Source organism: Chelon labrosus (assembly GCF_963514085.1).
Source record: "Chelon labrosus genome assembly, chromosome: 21".
Taxonomy (NCBI): Eukaryota; Metazoa; Chordata; class Actinopteri; order Mugiliformes; family Mugilidae; genus Chelon; species Chelon labrosus.
Window position 1 is genome coordinate 22,808,117 of NC_140354.1, and position 24,243 is coordinate 22,832,359.

At 44.2% G+C, this 24,243-nt stretch overlaps 2 protein-coding genes and 1 long non-coding RNA gene across 3 annotated transcripts; 2 read left to right on the forward strand and 1 right to left on the reverse strand.

The window, feature by feature from the left end:
• The first annotated feature begins 736 nt into the window (after positions 1-736).
• Positions 737-7,016, forward strand: LOC311506328 (uncharacterized protein). Its single transcript, XM_084570239.1, has 10 exons — positions 737-1,217; positions 2,284-2,360; positions 4,239-4,337; positions 4,454-4,555; positions 4,792-4,926; positions 4,998-5,135; positions 5,213-5,264; positions 5,351-5,377; positions 6,022-6,048; positions 6,140-7,016. The coding sequence occupies exons 2-10, from the start codon at positions 2,301-2,303 to the stop codon at positions 6,694-6,696; spliced, it is 1,197 nt and encodes a 398-aa protein (XP_084426365.1). The 5' UTR covers positions 737-1,217; positions 2,284-2,300; the 3' UTR covers positions 6,697-7,016.
• Positions 7,017-7,792: 776 nt separating this feature from the next.
• On the forward strand, positions 7,793-23,929 carry recql5 (RecQ helicase-like 5). Its single transcript, XM_084571268.1, has 19 exons — positions 7,793-7,929; positions 8,132-8,253; positions 8,341-8,862; positions 10,399-10,495; positions 10,583-10,694; positions 10,775-10,937; positions 12,843-12,925; positions 16,370-16,588; positions 16,694-16,790; positions 18,208-18,244; positions 18,324-18,382; positions 18,518-18,588; positions 18,768-18,855; positions 18,946-19,122; positions 19,228-19,916; positions 19,994-20,033; positions 22,621-22,815; positions 22,905-22,977; positions 23,067-23,929. Exons 1-19 carry the CDS (start codon positions 7,833-7,835, stop codon positions 23,189-23,191), a joined length of 3,066 nt encoding a protein of 1,021 aa, XP_084427394.1. The 5' UTR covers positions 7,793-7,832; the 3' UTR covers positions 23,192-23,929.
• On the reverse strand, positions 12,957-15,496 carry LOC311507063. The gene is made up of 4 exons (XR_014699711.1): positions 15,297-15,496; positions 14,511-14,590; positions 13,916-14,078; positions 12,957-13,633 (listed from the first exon to the last, which is right to left on the reverse strand). It is a non-coding gene; the product is annotated as an uncharacterized lncRNA (long non-coding RNA).
• Positions 23,930-24,243: the final 314 nt, after the last annotated feature.

Consider the following 24,243-nt stretch of genomic DNA (forward strand, 5'->3'; position numbering starts at 1 on the left):
AACAGCAGCGGATATACGCCATATCAGGCAGCAGGTGATGATTTTGTCCTCAGAGTTGGACGTTAGAAGCAGTGAAGAATATGAACGACTTTGACCAAAGGGCTAAACTCTGATAGCTAGTCAGATGTGTCCCAGGACCACCTCCACATGTAGACTCAGATCAGACCAGTGTTCACACCTGGTATTTAAGATGATTGGATGTTAATGCGAGGTCTGAATGAGGCCTCACATTTACTCCTTGGTGGGTTTATTTATCTCTATTCTTGAACGGTCCACCTCAGGCTCAACTTCCAACCAGACGGCCTCGCTGCTATCACCAAGGACTCTTTGATATGACTCAGAATTCACAGTTGAATTCAAAGTCTGCTGGCTGCACACAACAACACCTCCACCTCCACCTCCACGCTTCACGGCTGCTTTGAGATTGGTCCAAACGTATCGACCGTGACCTCTACCTTGGCTTAATCTGTCCAGAGTCCAGGCGTTAGTCTCTGTCTGTATCTTCACTAACAAACAAACTGTAGTTTTGTTTTTCTTGAGTTGTAAAGTCTCTCCCTGTCTGTAGATGCAGTATTTTGATGCTTGCAGGTGAAATGATCCCCTCAAGCAAATAAGATCTCACGGTGTTGGGGTTAGGACTTTGCATGTCACCCTCATGGTCATGAACTTTGGGTAATGAGGCGTTAGAGGACGCAGCCGGCTGAAATGGGCTGCAGCAGAGAGCGGCTGAGCTCGGCCGTAGAGACTGAACGGACTCTGGGTCACATATCAACCGGAAAATCGCTGCTACGGAGAAGGACGTCTGGAATATACCCTGTTCATCCTGTTCCTACAACTGACAAAGAATGGATGCACAGATGGTTGAGTGGAGCTTTAAGCACTGTCAGGACGTTTACGTAAGGTTTGGATGTAAATATTGGAGAATGTTGAACCGATTAATAAAATCCTTTAAGCAAATGTTTGCCACTGACAATAAAAAGATAAGAATAAGGTGACTTCCTCTTTACCAACATGGCCGACGCGGCTTAGTAGCCGCTTGCGTCATCGACGGAGAAGCCCGAACCTTCCCGAGCGAGGAGCCGAGCGTCAGTCTGGTATGTAAACAAGGTCAGACTGCAGCAGACAGGCAGGCCGAGCACTACAGGACCGGACCACTGCTCCCTGATTCAAGGCAAGAGAAGACTCAGACCCCTTCATCGGACCTCCTGAGGAGCGAGGTGAGCTGCGAATCATGTTTCATGTCTTTGATTTCCGTGTTTTTTTTAGTTGTTGTTTTTTTACGCAGGACGCGCTGCGGGGGCGAGTTATACGACGCTTCCTGCTTAAACATGTCCTTATGTTTCCTGCAAAACTACTGCAGAAACGTTAAGTTTGCATCGTCTATAAAGAGGATCAGTGCAGATAAAATGCCGCAAAGTCACTGAGCGGTGTTTACCTCCTGCGCAGTCATGCTCTCAAACTGGGTCGCTCTGTCTCTCTCTCTCTGTCTGTCACGGTGGTAGAAAGCTGCATGCTCATGTTTTCCCACAGAATGAATAAATCATGACGAGCTGATCTGATTTAAAATTCCTTTCTTTATTCAAACACAGCGTTTAATTCATACTCGTGTTTAAACAGATACTCAGTGGAGCTGATTTACCACCGGGCCTAGCTGGGACCTGTTTATGGCTGTGCCTTATAATAATAATAATAATAATAATAATGATGATAATAAAGCTGCAGAGCAAACACATCCAGGACTGTTTTCACCCACACCGTCCTCAGTCTGGGGCAACACCAGATCCAGCTTAGACCAGGTCACGTCTGATGCTCCGGTGCCAACCACACACAGACTGGCATCATGTCTTTGTTGGGTTTTTGTTCCTCTGCAGGTGATGAGGGAGAGGAAATGGCTCAAGAATAGTGAGGAATGAATAAATAAATAAATAAATAAATAAGGTGAAGGGCTCTGCAAGGACGCAGAGAGAGCGGTGGCACGCAGGGACAGTCATGTTTCAGGCTGCTCTGGTTAATGATCATCCTGCTCCACTAATCTACCTCCTCCTGAAAGACTCCCCCGCACAGATAGTCTGACTTTTTTAAGACTTTGTTTGTGGATCATTCGTGTCTTGAGTCACGCAGCTGCCAACACGTAGCCACGTCAAGTTTCCATTACGTGATAAAAGATTGACCTGCTGGTGTTGTGGAGTAGACATTAGAGGTTTGAAGGTGGAAGGACGCGCTCTGAAGACGAGCTTCTAATTCATCTCATCGTATCTAATTTATGGTTTTGTTTCATGGCAGGACACAAACCGACCAAAATGATGCAGTGTTTCCAGTTCATGGTGGAGCCGGCTAAAAACTTCACGGCCAAGATTAAGGTAACTCATTTCCTAGTGTTTAATGTTCAAACCTGTTTCTATTCTGAAGGTGACCTCTAAGAGACAGTTGATGTGAAAACACAGTCAGAACCGTGTGACTTCATCCAAACATTAGTCATGTGACCTTCAGGTGGGAACCATCCACCAGTTAGTTAGACCTGGAGAGGTTTTATTCTGACATTAACCCAAAGAGCTTCACTGCTCCCTATGTTCTGGCTCATCTCTCTGTATTTATTGCAGGTACTCCCGGTCTCTCTTAATCTAGTTGCAGTAGCGCCCCCATCATACTATACTATACACATGTCATACTACTTCATTGGTCTTTCTTCATCCTATGAGGCTTCAGAGACGTTCTTACTTTCAGCAAATTAGAAAGAATTAAATGCACTTTGTGGAGTCCAGGAATAAGTTTTATAAAAGATGGCATCCCTTCTTCTACTGAAACTCCAGACTTCACCTGAAGCTGACTGACTTTTGCACTTGATGGTTTGTGAGGGTTTAGGTCCTTTAAGGCCCCGTTCAGACCTCACATTAACATCCGTCCTGGGTAATCCAGCTTTTAGTACCTGTGTTCACACCTGGTGTTCACTTAGCTCAGTAGAATATTGTAGCAGCTGCTGTCTCTAATGGATCTCTACCTACCGCTGGATCAGAACCATCAACAGCTGCTTGTTGACTTGGAGACATGATCCAGATGTTGGAACAAGATGGAAAGACTCTCACATGTTAAGATCTGATTTATTTGTGACGTTAGATATTTTAGGGAAGGAAGGAAGGAAGAAAAGAAAGGAAAAGAAGGAAGGAAGGAATGAAGGACAGAAGGAAGTAAGGTTGGATGAGGAATGGAAGAAAGGAAGAAGGGAAGGATGAGGGAGAGAAGGAAGGAAAGAAGGAAGTAAGGATCGTAGGAGGGGAAGAAAGAAGGAAGAAAGGAAAGAGGAAAAGAAGGAAGGAAGGAAGGAACGAAGGAAAGATGGAAGTAAGGATCGTAGGAGGGGAAAAAGAAGGAAGGAGGGAAAGAGGAAAAGAAGGAAGGAAGGAAGGAAAGAAAGGAAAAGAAGGAAGGAAGGAAAGAAGGAAGTAAGGATTGTAGGAGGGGAAGAAAGAAGGAAGGAAGGAAGGAAGGAATGAAGGACAGAAGGAAGTAAGGATCGTAGGAGGGGAAGAAAGAAGGAAGGAAGGAAAGAGGAAAAGAAGGAAGGAAGGAAGGAAAGAAGGAAGTAAGAATCGTAGGAGGGGAAGAAAGAAGGAAGGAAGGAAAGAGGAAAAGAAGGAAAGAAGGAAGGAAGGAGAGTCTTTCCATCTGGTTCCAACATCTGGATCATGTCTCCAAGTCAGCCAGCAGCTGTTGATGGTTCTGATCCAGCGGTAGGTAGAGATCCATTAGAGACAGCAGCTGCTACAATATTCTACTGACCACATGATGGCGCTGCTGATTTACAGACACACAGACTGAGATCAGATCTCAAGTGCTGGCTGGGGACGCATGTGGAGACACATTTAGATTAAGACCAGGTGGAGACACAGGGACGAGGCCTTAGACTCTTCCTTTCTGTAGTTACTGGTTCTCTACCACGTCTCTGTTTTAAAGAGACTGAAATGAATCGTTGCTCTTGTTTCAGCTTTTTTTTTTTTGGACTCCACTGCTTTAATGTACAAAGAAAGAGCTGCTGCATGCAGGGAGCTGCTGAATCGAGTCTGGATGGGAGGGGACTCTCTCTTTCTTTTCTGCTGACGGCATCAGAGCCTCCATGTGCATTTCAATCGCCTCCTCTCTGGACTGACCTTATTAGCTCCTAAAGCAGCGCTAATGTCCTCTAAAAGTCTTTTCTTTGCCTGGAAAGATTTCTCACAGAAAACGCCTGATTTTCTTCTCAGGAATCCCACAAGAGAGCGAAGAAGGAGAAGAGGGAGCCCCTGGATGAGGACCAGCTGTTTGTTGTGGATCTGGCTCGAGACCTGAGCCGAGTGTGCCAGGTACAGGTGGCTTCTAAACGCTGGTCCGCCCTCGTTTCGTGAGTTAAATCCCTGTGTTGAGCTGCGTCATCATCGAGTCCTGAGCCCGGTGTTCTTTCTTTGTCCCACCCCTGCAGAGATCTGCAATCCTGGAGCACATCTGGAACCAGGATGACGTCTGGCCAACTTCTCTCTGCAAGGTCTTCGTCGTACAGTGGGCCTCCATGCTGGAGAGCAAGGTCATTACCTATAGAGCTTCTCAAGACGCATGTTCACTAAGATAAGAGACTTTACTGAACCCCAGGGGGAAATTTAGGAGTCAGAGTGTCAGGGAAAGACAAGTATTGCACCAAAAATGACCCGAGTGTGGGTAAAAACACAAAACAGAATTACACATGATGAAGTAATACAATGCTAATTAGATATAAGCAGATGCATTGTCCAGAGGTTGATGCATAGTTGTGTCTTTGTGCAGAAGAGACCCATGCAGACCGACGGCTGGCCAGAGATGGATGAGGAACCAAAACCTGACATGATTAACGAAGAGGACCTGCTGCAGGCCAAAGCTCTGCTCCTCAACTGGATCAAGGACCTGAGAGCTCAGCCTGAGGTGGAGGATTCAAACGTGCAAATTACACTTCCAAGACAAAACAAAAGGTTTAACACATTTTATTCTTTCAGCAAAGCGTTTGGCCCGGAGAGCCGGTGGCGAAGCTCCTGGAGGACCTGCAGTCGGCCTGGCGCTGGGGCCGCGTCCCCAACCTGGTGACCGCCATGGAGCTGGTTATGTGGACTTTAATGGTGCAGCGACCCGACAAGGTATAGGGCCGGTTATCAGCTGGTCTCTCAGCTGCAGTCCAACAACTCAAGCCTTAATTTTAAATGTGTCTTTGCAGGACATGATACCGCAGCAGTGGCTCCTGTGGAAGCAGAAGACTCAGAAGATCGGTTCGTGAATCAGAACGATTAATAAACGTTGTTGTGCTTTTTGTTAATTGTCACTTCTTTACGAGCTTGATCTTGTCTCCCTCCAGGTGCCATATCTTACATTCCTCAACCAGGTGAGTGATGATGAAGACAAGGTTGTAAATGACTTGAAAGAAGAAACACAGAACTGTTAAACTGCTGTAGTTAAATCACAGTCTGGTAACTCTCCCATCAGCTCTGCCAAATCAGGCGGTTTGGGATTTTATTTTGTTGGTAGAAACAGAGTTGAGTGTAGGTTTGGGATCATTTTTGTGGTTTCGATTTAAAACAAAACCAAAGTACATTTACTTTTCCCAAGACTGTGTGAGCAAACTGAATGTGAACCACACTTATGATAGGCTGCACCAGTGTAAGCAATCTGGGTGGCCGAGGTACTAAATTTATATAGATCGGGCGGTTTTGTGGTTGTTGAGCAACTTTTAGTCTGGAAAACATCTGTGGTATCTGGTATCTGGCAACGCTGCTCTGCAACAATTGGAAAGTCCTGCAACCAATCAAACAAATTAAACTTGACTGCGCTGGAGAGATTCCAGACCACGCTCTCAGTTTGGGCTGACGTCCAGCCTCATAAATATTCGAACATCCAAAAATACTCCATCAGTTGAAGATTGAATCGCTTTTTATAGATGCAATGTTTCAGCCTGTATCCATGTCATATCTACAAAACAATGTACTCAAACCTCTTCACAGTGTCAGACTAACTCTTTTCTTTCTTCAGTGTGGGACTGGATCTCAGATGCTGCAGGTACGACTCTTATTTTCCATCAGTTTCACTCAGTAGACTCTTTACTCTGCCTGTGTCTGGTATTTCACGACTGGTTGCGTTCCCCTTCCAGTCGAGGTGACGCTGGATCTGGACACCGCCAACCCCGACCTGCTCATCACCGACGACAAGAAGATGCGCTGCGGCTTTGAGCGGAAAGACATTCCCAACTACCACCAGCGCTTCGACGGGTGGTGGTGCGCCGTCGGCGTGGAGGGCTTCGGCTCCGGCCGACACTATTGGGAGGTGGAGGTGGGCGAGCGGGACTGGCGCCTGGGCGTGGCCAAGGAGTCGGCCCTGAGGAAGGGCTTCAAGTCCCTGAACACGGATACGGGCTACCTGACCCTGCGGCTGGAGAGAGGCACTGAGCTGAAGGCGCTGACGGTGCCCTTCACCGCGCTGCCGCCGGGCCTCATCCCCCGCAAGGTGGGCATTTACCTCGACTACGACAACGGGCAGCTGTCCTTCTACGACGTCGACAAGCACCTCCACATCTACACCTACAACGAGAGCTTCACAGAGAAGCTGTTCCCCTTGTTCGGCACGGTGGAGATCGTCAAGGATCTGGTGATCAGGTCTCCAGCACCTAAGACCCAGTGTCTGTGCTCCACCTCCTGCCTCTGGGGTTGAGTCTCCCCCATCAGCTCTCCCTTCAAAAATCCATCATAATAGCCTGTAAGAATCACTGAGAGGAATCCTGCTGTAAATGACCATCAGTGTGCTACTGATTAGCTCCACCATGTGACCCCTCTGAATGCTGCTGCTGCTGCTGCCGCTGCTTTAATGTGATCGTTGCTCTCACTGTAGAGTCCCAGCTCTTCCCTTTACTCACACACACATATATATATACAAGGTATTTTCATATATTGAAAAGGAAACCTATAGTGTTACTGTTAGGAACTGTGCAATATTAAACCTGCATTGAGAATGCACTCATGTGAATAAACTGAAATCATGCAATAGTTTTGGCTGGTCGTTTCTCTTACTCCACTACAGGAATTATAAGATGATATATAGTAAGTAAAGTATAAATATACAATAAATACAGTATGTAAGAGTATAAAATATAGTGTTTTAAGATATCCACACACTGGCCAGTTCATTAGGTACACCAGTGAATATGTTCTAATATAATAGTATGTCCCTGTTCTGAATCTTCTCTTCATAAGGTGTTCAGCGTTAATTTATAATGACTGAGAGAGCTCCAGTTGAGTGCTGTTTCAACATCATCTGAACATTAAAACAGTCATGAAGGAGGATTTAGTTCAGGACTGGATGCATTCATGAGTCTACCTAATGTTTTGACAGGTTAAAATAGGTCATTCTGTTTGAATACGTTTACATAAAGTAAAGTTTTGAACACAGGAAGTATATTTATAGTGTCTTAAGACATTTATTTATACATATGTGGATAAAAATGTCAGCATTTCTTTGAAATGTAGTGCAGGGCCTCCTATAAACTGTCCATCTCCAGCAGCTGAAACGTGTGTAGCAGCTCGACCAATCAGAGAGCTTCACAACACCGGAAGCAAACTACAAGAGTATTAATTATAATAAACTAATAAATAAATAAATGTTAATACTGCTAATAATAATATAAACGTATGACGGAGTAATAATAATAATAATTTACATCACTAAAAACAGGATTATTATTTTCGTTTTTAGATTTTTTTTGCCCGCGAGTTTTCCTGACGTCATCGGCGTGCGACTCCGCCGCAGAGATTTTCCTGTGAGTTCTTCACAGAGAGACAAACAAACAAACGATGACAACAAGTTTAAAACAAGCTTTAAAAACCCACTTTGGCTTCGACGGCTTCAGGTCCAAACTCCAGGAGGATGTCGTGAAGGCCGTCGTCAAACGTAAGTCGGAGAGAAAACTACTTTAAATCCGCTGTTTTCTTTTGAATGTGTCATTATTTTTGCTGGTTAGACGCTAGCTGCTTGCTTCATAGCGACTCAACGGTCGTTTGTCGCATCTGTTAAAGGTGAATTAACTGTCACAGGTAGAGTTTGAATAAACGCGTTAATGTCTGACACGTTTGTAACTGAGGTCTGTGTGCAGGGGACAGGGATGTGTTTGTGTGCATGCCCACTGGAGCAGGGAAGTCCCTCTGCTACCAGCTCCCTGCACTTCTGGCTGAGGGCATTACTCTGGTTATATCCCCTTTAATCGCTCTCATTCAGGTCAGTCCTCTGCTCCACTTTAAACCCTTTTAAATACACCTTCTCTGCCTGTCACCTTAATGTTTTATCTCTCACGTTCCTCCTCAGGACCAAGTGGACCGCCTGAAGGAGCGCAACATCCCCGCCTGCTCCATCAACTCCAAGCTCCCGGCAGGCGAGCGCCGGCTGATCCTGGCCGACCTGCAGAGCAGCAGCCCCAAGCTGAAGCTCCTCTACATCACCCCGGAGATGGTGGCGTCGCCGTCGTTCCAGCCCTGCCTCACGGGCCTGTGCTCCCGCGGCCTGCTGTCCTACCTGGCCGTGGACGAGGCCCACTGCGTCTCTCAGTGGGGCCACGACTTCAGGCCGGACTACCTCAAACTCGGGGAGCTGCGGGCTCGCTTGCCGGGCGTCCCCTGTTTGGCCTTGACGGCGACGGCGCCCAAGAACGTGCAAGAAGACGTTCTCCAGTCCCTGAGGCTGCAGTCGCCGCTGTCTTTTGTCACCCCCGTTTTCCGCAGTAACTTGCACTACGACGTGATCTTCAGGGAGCTGCTGCCAGACCCCTACGTCCACCTCCACGCCTTCGTCAAGAAGACGCTGGCACTGGGCAGCGGAGGACAGTCACAGGTCTGTAGACTGGACTCTTTGAGATGTTGTCACACTACGGTTTATTCTACATGACACAAAAGTTCTCCAAACTTTGTGGATTTGAGCTGTGATGGCTTAATATCTTGTTCGCCGACACACTTAATACACAGATAACACAATATCTCACATTCAGTTCAGTTTTATTTACATCAGAATCAGGATTATTTACAAGTTCAGCAGCAGATTTAAACAAACGGTTTCTGTGGCGTGAGGTTTTGGCCCTGATGGACCGCCGTCTACTGTCAACACGTTTGTTTCCGATTCATCTCAAGATGCTTTACAGATTCCAGAGCCGACACTAAGGTGAAGATGGTGAGGAAAACCATCAGCCGCTCATCTGGACTCAAATATCAGAATCTTATCATTTTGTGTTTGCTTTAATTTTGCTTAATATGAAGGATTTTAACATACACTGGGCCTAATATTTGTGTAGGTCTCCCTTGTGGTGACTCATCAGAGAATGGACATGGACCTTCTGAGGGTGTCCTGTTGTTAATGGGGGGGTCTTTGAGGGGAGGGGCCTCTGTGGATCATCCCACAGATACTTGATCAGTTTGGGATCTAGTGAATTTGGAGGCCAGGTCAACACCTTGTGCTGTTCTTCATGTTTTTTTTTTTTAGTTGTTCCTAAAGTGTTTTTGTGTGTGTGTCTGTGTCAGGCTGCATCCTGCTGGGGATGGCTGCTGCCATCAAGGAGTGTCATTGCTATGGGGTGGGGGTGCCTGGTCTGGTCTAGGTGGGTGCTACATGTCTAAGTAACATCCACACCAATGAATGCCAGGTCCAGAAGTTTCCCAGCAGAACAATGAACTGTCACAAGATGGTTTAAATGTTATTCACTTCTCCTGGTCATAATGTTGTGGCTGACTGGTGTAAATCTAATCTATTTCAGTTTGAGTCATTTAGTAAGAGATACACTATAGTTTCTAACACTGCATTTAACCTGGGTTTGGTTTGTGTTCAAAGGGCAATTGAGACAAAGTCCTGACAAGCCCTCAGCGCTACGTTCTAGCAGAAAGTTTTGTGATTGGTCAGAAAATAAAATGGATTTCGGGAAATAATCGAACTGAAAATGTAGCATCAGCAACGAGTGTTTAACACTGACATCTGTTGCTGTTGTGTTTTTATGTTTTGTGTGGGTTATATCATTATAAACGTAGTCGTATCGGTCTGAGGGTAACAAACGGGCTGAGACCACCCTCTCTAACTGGACTGGTCCAGCTTGGTCCTGAGTGTTTGCTTTGTTCTCACCAGAACCAATGAACCAACCTAAAGGATAAACGCTCCCAGTTTTTCTGAACAACAACCAAGGTGTGAAAGCAGACACCTTGAATGTGTAATTCTACCAGGTGTCGCGCTTCTGATCTTTAAAATTCAGCTGGAGCGTGTCCTGGAGACGTGGTGTTTTACAGCTGAGCAATAAAATTCATCCTGCTCAAAACGTTCGCTGACACGGAGGAATAACCCTCCTCTCCGTTCTGCCTCGTTAACCCCTGTGCTGGTGTTTGTGAACAGGGTTGTGGGATCGTGTACTGTCGGACCAGGGAGGGCTGCGAAACTGTGGCCTACCAGCTGACCAAGCTCGGAGTGTTGTCCAAGCCGTACCACGCAGGTGAGATCAGCGCCTGAAGCAGGTGGCGAATATTTAAATCGATAAAAACGTCAATAAATAATCTGTGTTCGACTTCTGCCTGTGCAGGTTTGAAGGCAGGAGATCGCACAGAGGTCCAGAACGAGTGGATGAAGGGGAAGGTTCTGGTTATCGTCGCTACCATCAGCTTCGGGATGGGAGTCGATAAGGCTAATGTCAGGTGAGGCGAGCTTTAATTTATTCTTTATTTCCCAGGTTATTTATCAGGTCTCACATCGAGCATGTCCGACGTGTTCGCAGGTTCGTCGCCCACTGGAACGTCGCCAAGTCTCTGGCCAGTTACTACCAGGAGTCTGGACGAGCGGGGAGGGACGGCCTGCCCTCGTCCTGTCGCACATACTACTCCCCAAAGGACAAGGAGCAAATTAATTTCCTCATCCGCCAGGAGGTCACCAGGAGACAGGTCAGGCTGACAGCTGAGCGCTTTGTAGGCCCCGTTCAGACCTTAGCGTTAACATCCGAGTCGACATCTCAGCTTCTCTGTGTGCGAATAAGCTTTTGGGCCGCAGTGGAACCCTTTAACGGCGACTAGAGCTGGATCTGCACCGATGTTTCAGAACCACAAACGAACAGACATCACTGATTCATGTGATCATTTCTACTAGTGGTTGAATGAAGGAGTTAAACTCCTCTTCCTCAGATCAGCCCTGTTGAGTAGGTGGTCTTTAATGTGACCCAGGACTCATTGTGTGTTCACACTACCAAAGGAAGGAGGTCACATGTGTCCCAGACCACCTCCACATGTGGACTGACACCAGATCAGGGTTCACACCTGCACCTGTTTAACCAGGACACTAGAGACCAGATCAGTGTTCACACCTGGACACTAGAGACCAGATCAGTGTTCACACCTGGACCTGTTTAACCTGGACACTAGAGACCAGATCAGTGTTCACACCTGGACCTGTTTAACCTGGACTCTAGAGACCAGATCAGTGTTCACACCTGGACTCTAACCTGGACACTAGAGACCAGATCAGTGTTCACACCTGGACCTGTTTAACCTGGACTCTAGAGACCAGATCAGTGTTCACACCTGGACTCTAACCTGGACACTAGAGACCAGATCAGTGTTCACACCTGGACCTGTTTAACCTGGACACTAGAGACCTGATCAGTGTTCACACCTGGACACTAGAGACCAGATCAGTGTTCACACCTGGACCTGTTTAACCTGGACACTATTTTTATTTTTTTTTATTTTTATTTATATAGCGTCAATAACAATACAAATCGTCTCAAGACGCTTTACAAAAACCCGGCCTGAAACCCCCAGAGCAAGCCTGAAGGCAACGGTGGCAAGGAAAAACTCCCTTTTAACAGGAAGAAACCTCGAGCAGAACCCAGCTCATATGGAGGGACCCATCTGCCTAAGGCCAGCCGGGTACAGACAACACTAGAGACCTGATCAGTGTTCACACCTGGACACTAGAGACCAGATCAGTGTTCACACCTGGACCTGTTTAACCTGGACACTAGAGACCTGATCAGTGTTCACACCTGGACACTAGAGACCAGATCAGTGTTCACACCTGGACCTGTTTAACCTGGACACTAGAGACCAGATCAGTGTTCACACCTGGACCTGTTTAACCTGGACACTAGAGACCAGATCAGTGTTCACACCTGGACCTGTTTAACCTGGACACTAGAGACCTGATCAGTGTTCACACCTGGACACTAGAGACCAGATCAGTGTTCACACCTGGACATGTTTAACCTGGACACTAGAGACCAGATCAGTGTTCACACCTGGACTGTAACCTGGACTCTAGAGAGTCAGTGTTCACACCTGGACCCGTTTAACCTGGACTCTAGAGACCAGATCAGTGTTCACACCTGGACCCGTTTAACCTGGACTCTAGAGACCAGATCAGCGTTCACACCTGGACCTGTTTAACCTGGACACTAGAGACCAGATCAGTGTTCACACCTGGACCTGTCTAACCTGGACTCTAGAGACCAGATCAGTGTTCACACCTGGACCTGTTTAACCTGGACTCTAGAGACCAGATCAGTGTTCACACCTGTACACTAGAGACCAGATCAGCGTTCACACCTGGACCTGTTTAACCTGGACACTAGAGACCAGTTCAGTGTTCACACCTGGACTCTAGAGACCAGATCAGCGTTCACACCTGGACTCTAGAGACCAGATCAGTGTTCACACCTGGACCTGTTTAACCTAGACTCTTGAGATCGGATGTTAATGAAGGCGAGGTCTGAACGGGGCCTGAAACGACCTCTACTGTTTGTTTTTATTTTATTTATTAAAAGTTTCTGAGACTTTTTCTAAACTCGTCTCCAGGAGAAACGTGGCTCTGCTAAGGAGTCGGACAAAACGGCCATCACAGACTTTGCAGCCATGGTGTCGTTCTGTGAACAGGAAGGGTGAGTGGAAAGAAATCAGTCACGCGAGGAGTGGATTTTTATTATTATTTTTTTTATTAATTATACATTTTTAGATATAAACACACGTGTATACCTCACACCTTAAAAAGATTATAGTTCCTGTTCAGGTCCTGTACAGCAGAGGGCAGACGTTTCGTTGTAAAGCAAAGAGACTCTCGGGTTTGAAAACAACCTCCCACGTCAGAGGCTGTTCTCTAACTCTAACTCTAACTCTAACTCTGACTGCCAGCTTTCATTCTTTAACTGTGACACATAAAACCACTTTTTGCTCTTTCTTTGTTATTGTTTAATCGTGCGTATACCAAGCATTGCCCGGTGTCTCCCCTCAGGCCGTGGGCGTCGTAGTCGAGCTGAAGGGATTCTCTGAGGAATGTAGATTCACCTGAAAGCCTGAAAGCCTGCCAGCGCCAGCAGCAGGTGCTCTTGGCAGCCTCTCACCTGTGTTTGACGGGAGCTTTGTGGTCCGTAGGGTTGGGTCTTTTAAAAAGCCACCGGCCGCGCCTCATATCACACATGTACGGTGCAAAAGTTCTTCAAAAGGAAATGTTTGGCGGAACCGCAGAAGTCCAGAGGTCACGGGTGTGACGGTCGCTCAGGCGTCGGGGCTCGTCAGCTTGGCCTTGCGACCGCCGCCGCAGCAGCAGCAGCAGCTCACGCATGTCAGCACTGCCAAGAACACGACCATGACTGCAGGAGAGCAGACGGAAATAGTGTCAGTGCATGCACGATGCATCGAACTGCAAGATGCAAACAGACCCATTCAGGGACAGAGTGAGAGACAAGAATTTAAAGTGTTCAGGTGGGTTTTATTGTCATTGAGGGTCTGGATGGGTTTGGAGAAGACACTGTTTAGTAGTCAGGTGGTCTCGAGGTCAAACAGGTGGAGGCCGGGGTTGTTTTATTCGCCCTTGAGAGGTTAGTGGGCGTCTGCAGTGTCATTGTGTGAGAGAGAGAGAGAGAGAAACTCACGGATGAAGCTCAAGAGGACGAGGAATCCTCCCAGGTCTGCAGGGTTGGCGTCGGGCAGACCTCGAAGCTTGACCCACACCCTGCTGAGGAGGTTCTCCGTCTCTTCTCTGGCGTCCATCCTGGTTCACAGGCGGAGAAGGATGCACCGGGATGTAACTCCGAGCTAAATTATTTGATCAACAGAGAAAGTAGGAAGGATGATGTTTGCGTGAGTGAGTCTGATCGCAGCCGCCGCCGCCGCAGGTTTCTATTTCAGGTTTAAACGCCGCCGGCCTCAAAAGGACAAAAAGCCCGTGTGTCTTTGTGTTCTGCGCTGGGTGGAGGCAGAGCGTCAGGTTTTTGCTATTGACTGTGGCTGAATATTTGAAATGGGTGTGTGACTGTTTGTGTCTCTGCCGTCGTGGGAATTCATTATAAATCCTTAATGGTGCGTTATGAACGTTAGAAAAAGACTTTGGACGGTATTTGTAATAATTTCTCGTTGTGGTCTAGCGGTCAGGGAAGCAGCTTTGGGGTCGCTGGTTCAGTCTGGGGCCGATTGATTAATTTATTCGAAACAATTGTACTTAAAACTAAAAAGGTTTCTGGTATTTACCTTGAGTGTCTTTGCTTCTGGGAGATTCTTCTCCTTGACACGTGGAATAATGTCTCAGGATTTGTTGTGTGAAACTGGTCCTGCAAGATTTCAAACGAGAGGATGCAGGAAATGGAGTTTATTTAAACAAAATATATATAAAAGTAATATAGAAAACTGCTTAAACTTGCATGGCTGCCCACTGTGTGCTCACTGTGATGAGTTAAATGCTGGTTTCCAGGGTAAATAACATTATCTGTAAAAACGGAAACATGTGCGAACGGCCCCCGACTGGCAGCGTGAGGAGGGGGTTACGACATGTGGAGGCAATCATGTAAACATCTGACCCTGGATGTGAAGCACTGGAACAGTCGCAGGGGGAAGGTTCATGTAAATCACGTACACGCTGTTCCCAGACGCTGCTGAGCTGAGCTACCTGAGGACCGAGACGTCAAAAGTCTTCACGTTCTTAATTATTTGCGTGTATTTATTGCTCCTTCACATCCTTCTTTGTGGAGAAGTAGCAGCGTTGTTGTGAATCATCTCAAAGTGCTGCAGGAAAAGAACAAACGAACGAAAGCCTGATCGTTAAATTTGAAAAACTGATCAGATTTAGTCTCTTAACATGACTTTTTTCTGCCTCTTTCACGACGTTGACGTTCACAGATCTTGTGCAAACTCTGAGAAATAACTTCAGAGTTCTCTCTTCTTCTTCTTCTTCTTCTCCTTCTTTATTTTAAAGCTTCTACACATTCTTGACATTCTTCAGCCCAGAGTCTCTGCACACTGGAGAAAAAAACCACTCACCTGTGAGAGCTTGTGTTGTTTTTTCTTCCTTAAACTCGACCAGACTAAGTGGTGGTGATGACGATGAAGGTGAAGAGGAGGAGGAGGTCAGCAGCTGGGTCTCTTTGCTCCTCGCTCTGTTGTCGTCCTCTCTCTCTCTTTTGTTTTCACCCTCGGTGCCGTTTGACCGAGCGTCTGCCTCGGAGGATTCTGTTTTTCTCTCTGACACTCGGTCCTGCCTGGGAGGGACTTTGTGCCTCTCCTCTTTTCCCCTCCTCCTCCTCCTCCTCCTCCTCCTCTGGTGAGGCTGCTCCTCTCTGTTTCACGAGAGGCGAGGTAGCTGCTGGGGTTTGTTTCCCCCAAACCGAGTCCTAATCCTAGTTCTGATCCCGTATCGTCCCCTTTTTATAAAAAGAATCAAAACAGTCTAATAGGAAACGTGTTATGGAGGGTGATAATAGAAGCCTTGTGTCTAAAAGCCTTAAAACATCTTCATCTTCTGGTCTAGTCTTCATTTAATCAGCTGCAGTGATGAGCTGAAGCTGGTGAGTTCATTTCATAACAGAAAAGCATCGATCCTGGTGACGGTTACGCAACAGCTGACGGATCAATGATGAACTAGACACACTGGTGCAGCACTTTGACAACACACGGCCTCTGTTTGTTTATTTACTCACATACATACATCTGAGTGTGTATACACCAATCAGGCATAACATTATGACCACCTTCCTAATAAAGTGCAGGTGACTCATCAGAGAATGGACATGGGCCTTCTGAGGGTGTCCTGTTGTTAGTGGGGGGGCCTTTGAGGGGAGGGGCCTCTGTGGATCATCCCACAGATACTTGATCAGTTTGGGATCTAGTGAATTTGGAGGCCAGGTCAACCAGGGTGCCTGGTCTGGTCTAGGTGGGTGCTACATGTCTCAGTAACATCCACACCAATGAATGCCAGGTCCAGAAGTTTCCCAGCAGAACACTGAACTGTCACAAGATGGTTTAAATGTTATTCACTTCTCCTCAGTGGTCATAATGTTGTGGCAGACAACAGTTTCCCTCAGTGGATCAATAAAGTTTATCCATCTGTCCATCAGCTGCCGCCACGCCACCATCTCCAAGTTTTTCGGGGACAAGACGCCGAACTGCGCGGGCGCCTGCGACTTCTGCCGCAACCCCAAGATGGTGCGAGCTCAGCTGGAGAGGGCGGCGGCGCTCAGCACCAGGACCGAGGCGGCGAGCAGAGAGCCCACGGGGCCGTTCGGGTTCCACCCGGGCCTGTACGAGGGCGGGAGGAAGGGCTACGGCTTTGAAAGGCAAGGACGACTCCAGTGACGCCGTCTTTAAAAAATAAACATCTTAGCGATTCAGCGCGAGTTGTTGTTAGTAATTGTTGTTATTTTAACGCTGGCGTCCCGTAGGTACGATGAAGGGGAGGCGGGCAGCAGTGAGGATGACTCCATGAAGAGGAAGAAGGACTTTTCTGATCTGTACAAGAAGCAGATGAACATGCGCAAGGTGAGTCTGAATAATCAACTTTGAGGATGTTTCAGTATTTTTATGGATTCTTTAATGTGCACAATGGTACAAATACTTCTAAAACTGACACTTTTACACGTTATAAGACAAACAGAAGTATTCAAATGTGTACGCTGGTCAGGTTTATTAATCCAGAGGAACTGATGGAAGCGGTTTCAGACCCTGTGATCTTTATCAACCAATAATACTTCCTGGCATCGGTGAGCGGCTGACGGGATTGACCCCTAAGATGCTAATGCAGCACTCCCAAGTGTCCAGTCAGATTCTAACCCCTAATAATAGAAGACTTTAGTGTCAAACTGAAGTTAAATATGTTTCGTGAAGCTGCTAAAATCTATTATTTGTGAGTGAGAAGGGTAAAGCAGCTCCAGAGTGTTTTCACATCTGCATGCCAGCTGTTGGCAGCGGGGGGCCGACTGAGGGGGGTTCAATCGATGCCACATGTTCGGTGGAACTGGCGCAAACATTTAAGAGTAAAACCGTGAACAAACAGTTTACAAGCAAGAAGCAGGAACATCTTGGTCTCACTGGCTCCAGACTCTTCAGAGGTGTGTGTTTGATAGTCGTCACCGCTCACCAGCAAATGTGACGCATGCTTTACCAGCGGGACGGCGACTTTAACAACATCTGGCTGAGGTTTTAAACGTGTTTGGAGGAGTTACGCCAGGACGTCCGGAGAGTAGGAGGAAAACAGAACTTGTAATGTTCTGAAATCTAGATAAAATCTAACTTGGCGGAGTCACCTGGAAAATATGAGTCTGTTCAGGACCCTGGGGTTAATTACATGGTGTTTAGTCATCTTTCTATTTATTTATTCTACTCTTTTCTTTCTTTTTATGCAATAATTCTACTTGTGAATACAACAGTACTGGTTTGTTTTGTTTTTAAGATGCAGCACTTTGACATTTCTGCATAAAAGTGACTCAAAATCCTGAAAGTAGACAAAGAGAACCCAATCAAACACGCGTTTACTCTGGAAAGCGAGCCAATATTACATATCAGAGAGGTGCTCCTCTAGGATTAAACCAGAGTCCATGTGTTCAGAAGTGTTTCCATCAACGTGATGAGACTCAGGTGTGGTTCAGTTCCTGGTTTAGTTGAAATAAATCAGGGATTTGTCTCAGTCTGATCTTCACAACACATGTTTGTGGACAAAGGAGCTTTCTGAGGAGCTCAGAGAAAGAGTTGTTGTTGCTCATCAGGCTGGAAAAGGTTCCAGAACCATCTCTAAAGAGTTTGGAACCCACAAATAATCCACAGTCAGACAGATTGAAGACGACCAACAAAGATAATAGTCCATAATAGTCTGAGAGGTCCCAGAGGAACCCAGGGGAACCTCTAAGCAGCTAGGTTTGAAGTTGAAGACGGTTCACCATCTTGGTTCTGTTTCTTCCAGGCCGGCGACGGTCCGAGGGACGACTTCGTCCCTCCAGGTAAATATTTATTTTAATAACCGTGTCTCCAGGTTCGGTCCGTCCTATCTTTCTAACCCGTGACTCTTCTACCGCGCAGACCCAGACTGTCCGCTCATAGAGGCCGACAGCCAGAGGATCCCCAGGCTCACCGTCAAGGTACGAGATGAAGCACATTCCTCATAGCCGCTCCGCTCGTTAACGCGTCCACACGACCTCGGTGAGTCACCAACGCGTGACGGCTCCAGGATCGCTGCGTGTTCACACGTTTGTTCTGTTGTTTTTACGCTCCAGGCCAGAGAGCACTGCCTGTCCCTGCTGCAGGAGGCGCTGCGTGGCCAGCAGGGGGCGGAAGATGCATTCAGGTCATTATTCATACACTTCACTAAACTACTGCTAAGGGTTTAAAGGTTTTAAACATGAGATCCAGTCACAGCAGGGATAGAAGCAGCAGTGTGATTGGTATAAAGTGGGTTTTAATAAATAAATATACATGTATTATAAAGATATTGCACATGATAACCAGCGTCCCTCCGTCTCTCAGCTGTTTGTCTCTGGCGGTGGACCTCGAACACGAAGTCTTCAAAAGCAGCAAGTCGTCCAACTTGTACAAAGCCGCCGTCCTGAAGAAGGTAACAGACGCAGACTGCTTTAATCGTTTACGTCTCGTCATCCTCATCATCATCATCAGCAGGAATATTAACTCGTCTTTTTCTGTCAAGGTGTCTGAGATGAAGAAAGCTGCTCCGACTCAGACGGACAAAGCAGAGGAAGAGAGGACCGGGAGCTTTGACTCCAGAGAGGTGGAGTCAAAGCTCGGAGAGGATGCTTCCTCCTCCTCTTCCTCCTCGTTCTCTGATCAGCTGCAGGGCTTCACCTCCGCGTCTGAGATCTACTCTGTAAGATTCACACTTATCATGTTCTCTCTTTATTAACCTGGAGCAGATTCAGTCCCTTTGAGTTTTTAACAAACCTCTAACCATGAAGCTTTTTTGTTCCTCCAGCTGAAGCGTAAGAGAGTCGGAGCCGGTGAGAGAGGCTCATCGAACCCCTTCGTCACCGCCAGAGACCTCCTGAAGACCTCGTCCACGTCAAAGGACCACGGTGGATTCTTTAACGAAACTGTCCAGGTGAACAGGGAGAGGCTAAAAGAGACGGACTCGTCGGCCGGAACGTCGACCGTCGGAGCCAAAGCAAACGCCACCGCCGCCGCTTCCCTGAGCAGCCCGACTAAAGGAGGAAGAGCCTTGAGCAAGAAGCAGCAGAAGCTGGTGGAAGCTGCTAAGACGTCCCGAGACATTTCCCTTTACTTTGCAAAGAAACAAACGACAAAGAAAATTCAGGAGGAGGAGGAAGAGCTGCCGAAGGAGCCAACGTTGCCTCCGAGCAGCCCAGACACTGACAGGCTGATGTCTATACCTGATACAGACGAGGAGGAGGAGGAGCTGCCGAAGGAGCCACCAAAGGAGCCAACGTTACCTCCGAGCAGCCCCAACACCAATAGACTCATGTTTATACCTGATACAGACGAGGAGGAGGAGGAGGAGGAGGAGGAGAAGGAGAAGGAGGAGCTGCCGAAGGAGCCAACGTTGCCTGCGAGCAGCCCCAACACCGACAGACTGATGTCCATACCTGATACAGACGAGGAGGAGGAGAAGCTGCCGAAGGAGCAGGAAGAGACGCCAAAGACAGAGTAGGTGACTTGTAGTTTCATCAACACGTCGCTGCTAAAGTCTTTTATCGACTCTTAACCGTTTCACTCTCGCGCAGGAAAACAGAAGAGGTCGCCGACCCTCGGACCGTCCAGGAGGTAGGTGTGACCTGCTGCTCTCACTTAGAAAAGGTTCATGGAGGAGGAAGGTCGAGACTCCAGCAGCAAATAGAGCAACTTTATTAGAGCGACGGCTCTAAAAAAAATATAAAAATAAAAAAATAAAAAATATTAAAAATATAAAGAGAAAATAATTAAAAATGAGGAAATAAAAAATAATTTTAAAGACTGAATAAAAATGAGGAAATATTAAGCAACAAAACTTAATTAATTAAAGAAATAATAAATATTTAAACTTTATGTATTTATTTATTTTTCTCTCTTTGTTCGTCAGGATGCACAATATTTCTATGGTATCAATATGTCTATATATTTTTTATGATACAGATGTGATGTGATACTCAATGTAAATTTGACATTAGTTCATGTTCTGATGTGCCTTACCTCCTAATAAACATATTAATAAAAAAAAAGAAATAATAAATATTTGTAAATGTAAAAACAAATACGCAAAAGACTGAATAAAAATGTAGAAATCCAAAGAGAAATTAAAAAAATAATAAGAATTTTGGAAATCCAAACATGAGTAAATATAAAGAAAAAAATAAAATAATAATTAAAAATTTGAAAAATATAAAGAGAAATAAATAAAAAGAGAATGAATGAATAAACGTGAATCAATGTGTGGAAATAATGAGAGATGTTAATAAAAAAAAATAATTGTTAATATAAATACTTAATATAATTAATAGAAATGAGGAGATGTACAGCTCTGAACAACACCAGCCTGAGTCAATAAAAAATGTACTTTTGCACAAATTAATCTGCTTTTTTGCACGAACCACTACCTCACCAACTCATAGTTTTTTTTTTTCCAAAGTTTAAGCAACTATTTATTTGTAAAGTTTATTCCACCACCACACTGTATATACAGAATGTCTTTATATTTCTACTTCTTTCTCTATATATTTTTATTGTATTGTTATGTTTTGTATATATTTTTCAAAATTTTGTATTTTTTGGTAACTTTTTTCCTGTCGAAGTCGTCTCTGTTTTTCTGTATATATATTTTTTTTGCCAAATTCTGTGCTACTGTGACAAGGAAATTTCCCATACGTGGGATTAATAATGTCTTAAAGAGAAACAAATAAAATAATAAATAAAAATGTGGGAATATAAACAGAATAAAATTAAATGGGGAAATAAAAACTAAAATAAATAAAATGAGGAAATATAAATAAAAGAAATATTTTTAAAGCGTGAATAAAAATGAGGAAATATCAAGGGATTTCAAAAAATAATTTGAATTTTGAAAATTGAATGAATGAACACAATAAAGTATTAAAAAAATAAAAAAAATAAAAATATAAAGGGAAATTAATTAAAAAAAATTATAAATATTTGTAAATATAAAAACAAATACGCAAAAGACTGAATAAAAATGTAGAAATCCAAAGATAAATAAAAAAAATAAGAAATTGGAAATATAAAAAAATAATAGGATAAATCCAAAAATGAGTAAATATAAAGAAAAAAATTAAATAATCATTAAAAAATGAGGAAATATATGAAGAGATTTTTTTGAAGAATGAATAAAGAAAGAAAGAGAGAAATTAATAAAAGAAATAAAAAATAATTGGAAATAGAAATACTTAAAAGAATTAATAAAAATGGGGAGATGTAAAGAGAAACAAATAACAAAACAAACAAAAAAATGTGGGAATATAAACAAATAAATTAAACGAGGAAATATAAAGAAAAATAAATAAACGAATAATTACAAATGAGTAAATAAAAACTAAAATAAATGAAATGAGGAAATATAACGAAAAATAAATAAAAAAATAATTTTAAAGAATGGATAAAAATGGGGAAATATTGAGCAGAAAATTTTAAAAAATGAATAAAAATGTAGAAATCCAAAGAGAAATAAAAAAAAAATTAAGAATTTGGAAATGTAAAAAAATAAGAGGATAAATCCAAAAATTAGTAAAAATAAAGAAAAAAATTAAATAATAATTAAAAATGAGAAAATATAAAGAGAAATAAATAAAATGAAGAAATATGTAAAGAGACATTTTTTTAAAGAATGACTAAAAATGTGGAAATATAGAGAGAAATTAATAAAAGAAAATCAATCATTGGAAATATACTTTATTAAATTAATAGAATTAATAGAAATGAGGAGATGTAAAGAGAAACAAATAAAATAATAAATAACTACTTAACTTAAATGAGGAAATATAAAGAAAAATAAATAATTAAAAATTATTTTAATTATTTTTTAAATGACTATAAATGTGAAAATATAAAGGGAAATTAATTAAAGAAATAATAAATATTTGTAAATATAAACACAAATACGCAAGACTGAATAAAAATGTAGAAATACAAAGAGAAATTTATAAAAATAAGAGGATAAATCCAAAAAAAGAAAAGATGTACACACACACACACACACACACACACACACATAGATATGAGCCAATAGGACATCTGCTAGGTGGGTTTGGTCTTGTGGCTTCAGTCGCTCTAATAAATAAGTCGTCCCAGTGCTTCTTGACTTTCCTACGACCTCTGACCTCTGACCTCCAGCTCTGACTGATCCTCTGATGCTCGTCTCCAGGTCACAGGCGTCAAGAAGACGAAGGGCGAGTCGCCTCCTCCGGCGAAGCGTCGAGTCACCTTCAACCCCAACGTGCAGGAGAGAGCCGTGCAGCCGGTCAGCGAGCCGCCCAAGCCCGTCAGCCTGAAGGAGGCGGCGGACATCGTGGTCCGATACCTGGACCCCTTCTACACTCAGGGGAAGTTCGCCACCAAGGTGTGTGTGTGTCAGGGGGTGGGGGGGGGAGGGAGAGGGGGAGGAGGAGACATTGAGTAAGAATTCTGAGGTTGTTTCTTCTCTCGTAGGAGCTGTTCAAGTCTTTCGCTCGCTACCTGTCTCACCTTCTCGCCGAGGGGAGGAGTCGAGGAAAAGGCCACGGTAAAGAGGGCGGGGCATGGGGGGGTAAGAGAAACATGTCATGACCCAGGACGGGCTTTCCTCTCTAACTCTGGTCTCTGGGTCCACAGTCAAAGCAGAAGCCAAGGCTCTCATCAAGAAGTTCTTCAGCAGAGTGAAGCGCTGCGAGAGCGAGGCCGACTGGAAGAACCTTAAAAGGCTGCACGCCTGCAAAACCACAGAGAACAATGAATGAGTGAATGGATGAATGGATGAATGGATGAATGGATGAATGAGTGGATGGATGGATGGATGAATGAATGAATGAATGAATGAATGGATGGATGGATGGATGGATGGATGGATGAATGAAGCGTCAGACTCTTCTCCTCTACTCAGTGCCTATGCTTGTCGTTCGTCTGCGGACGAGGTTTACCGTTGATTTGCTGCTACTTCTGCTTGGTCTCCAGCCGACGTCAATAATGAAGCAATAAAACAGAGACTGACTGTTACAGAGAGAGCAGAGAGGAGACACTGTGGACAGCAGTCGTCTTCTTCAGAGGACGGACGCAACACTTTAACGGGACGTATTTCTGTTTCTATGATGTGGGGTTGTAGAAAGGTCAGTGTGTCTGCTGCAGTAAGAGTACGGAGGGAAAGGAAAAGACATCTCTAATGTGATAAAGATAAATGTGAAAATGTAAAGAGAAATGAATAAAATGTGGAAATATATAAAGAGAAAGATGAGAATAAAAATGAGGAAATGTCAAACAAAAAAAATGAATGAATAAAAATGTGAAAATATAAAGGGAAATTAATTAAAGAATGAATAAATATTTGGAAATATAAAGACAAATGATGAATAAAAATGTAGAAAAAGGATAAATCAAAAAATGTGGAGGAAAAAGAAAAATGTTGAAATATAAAAAGAAAGTACAACTACAAAGAAAACAAATACATAAAAATGTAGAAATATAAAGAAAAAAAAATGAATATATAGAGAACAAAAGTTGAACTATATATAAAAATAAAAATGTAGAAATATAAAGAGGAAAAAAATGAAAAAATAAATTAATTGACAGCTTGGTCCTTCAAAGTTTCCAAAAAGTAATGGAGAAAAATAAAAGGATAAAATAAATAAATCACAATATATTAAAAAAATAAAATAAATGGAGAAATAAAAACTACAAAACCACATTTATTTATTCTTTTTTTTTTTTTTTTTTTTTATGGCACTCCTAGGACTCCATATACATGTATTAGTGGTCTTCTGTGTCCCTGGCCTCTGTTTCCTCTGAACTCTTCTAC

Bases quoted from the DNA above. Each gene is read 5' to 3' on its own strand.
- recql5 (XM_084571268.1), top strand. From the start codon at position 7,833: ATGACAACAAGTTTAAAACAAGCTTTAAAAACCCACTTTGGCTTCGAC. The intron at 16,589-16,693 runs GCAAGGACGACT...GGCGTCCCGTAG, and splicing joins AAGGGCTACGGCTTTGAAAG to GTACGATGAAGGGGAGGCGG. The intron at 19,123-19,227 runs GTAAGATTCACA...TTGTTCCTCCAG, and splicing joins CCGCGTCTGAGATCTACTCT to CTGAAGCGTAAGAGAGTCGG.
- LOC311506328 (XM_084570239.1), top strand. From the start codon at position 2,301: ATGATGCAGTGTTTCCAGTTCATGGTGGAGCCGGCTAAAAACTTCACG. The intron at 2,361-4,238 runs GTAACTCATTTC...TTTTCTTCTCAG, and splicing joins ACTTCACGGCCAAGATTAAG to GAATCCCACAAGAGAGCGAA. The intron at 6,049-6,139 runs GTACGACTCTTA...TTCCCCTTCCAG, and splicing joins CTGGATCTCAGATGCTGCAG to TCGAGGTGACGCTGGATCTG.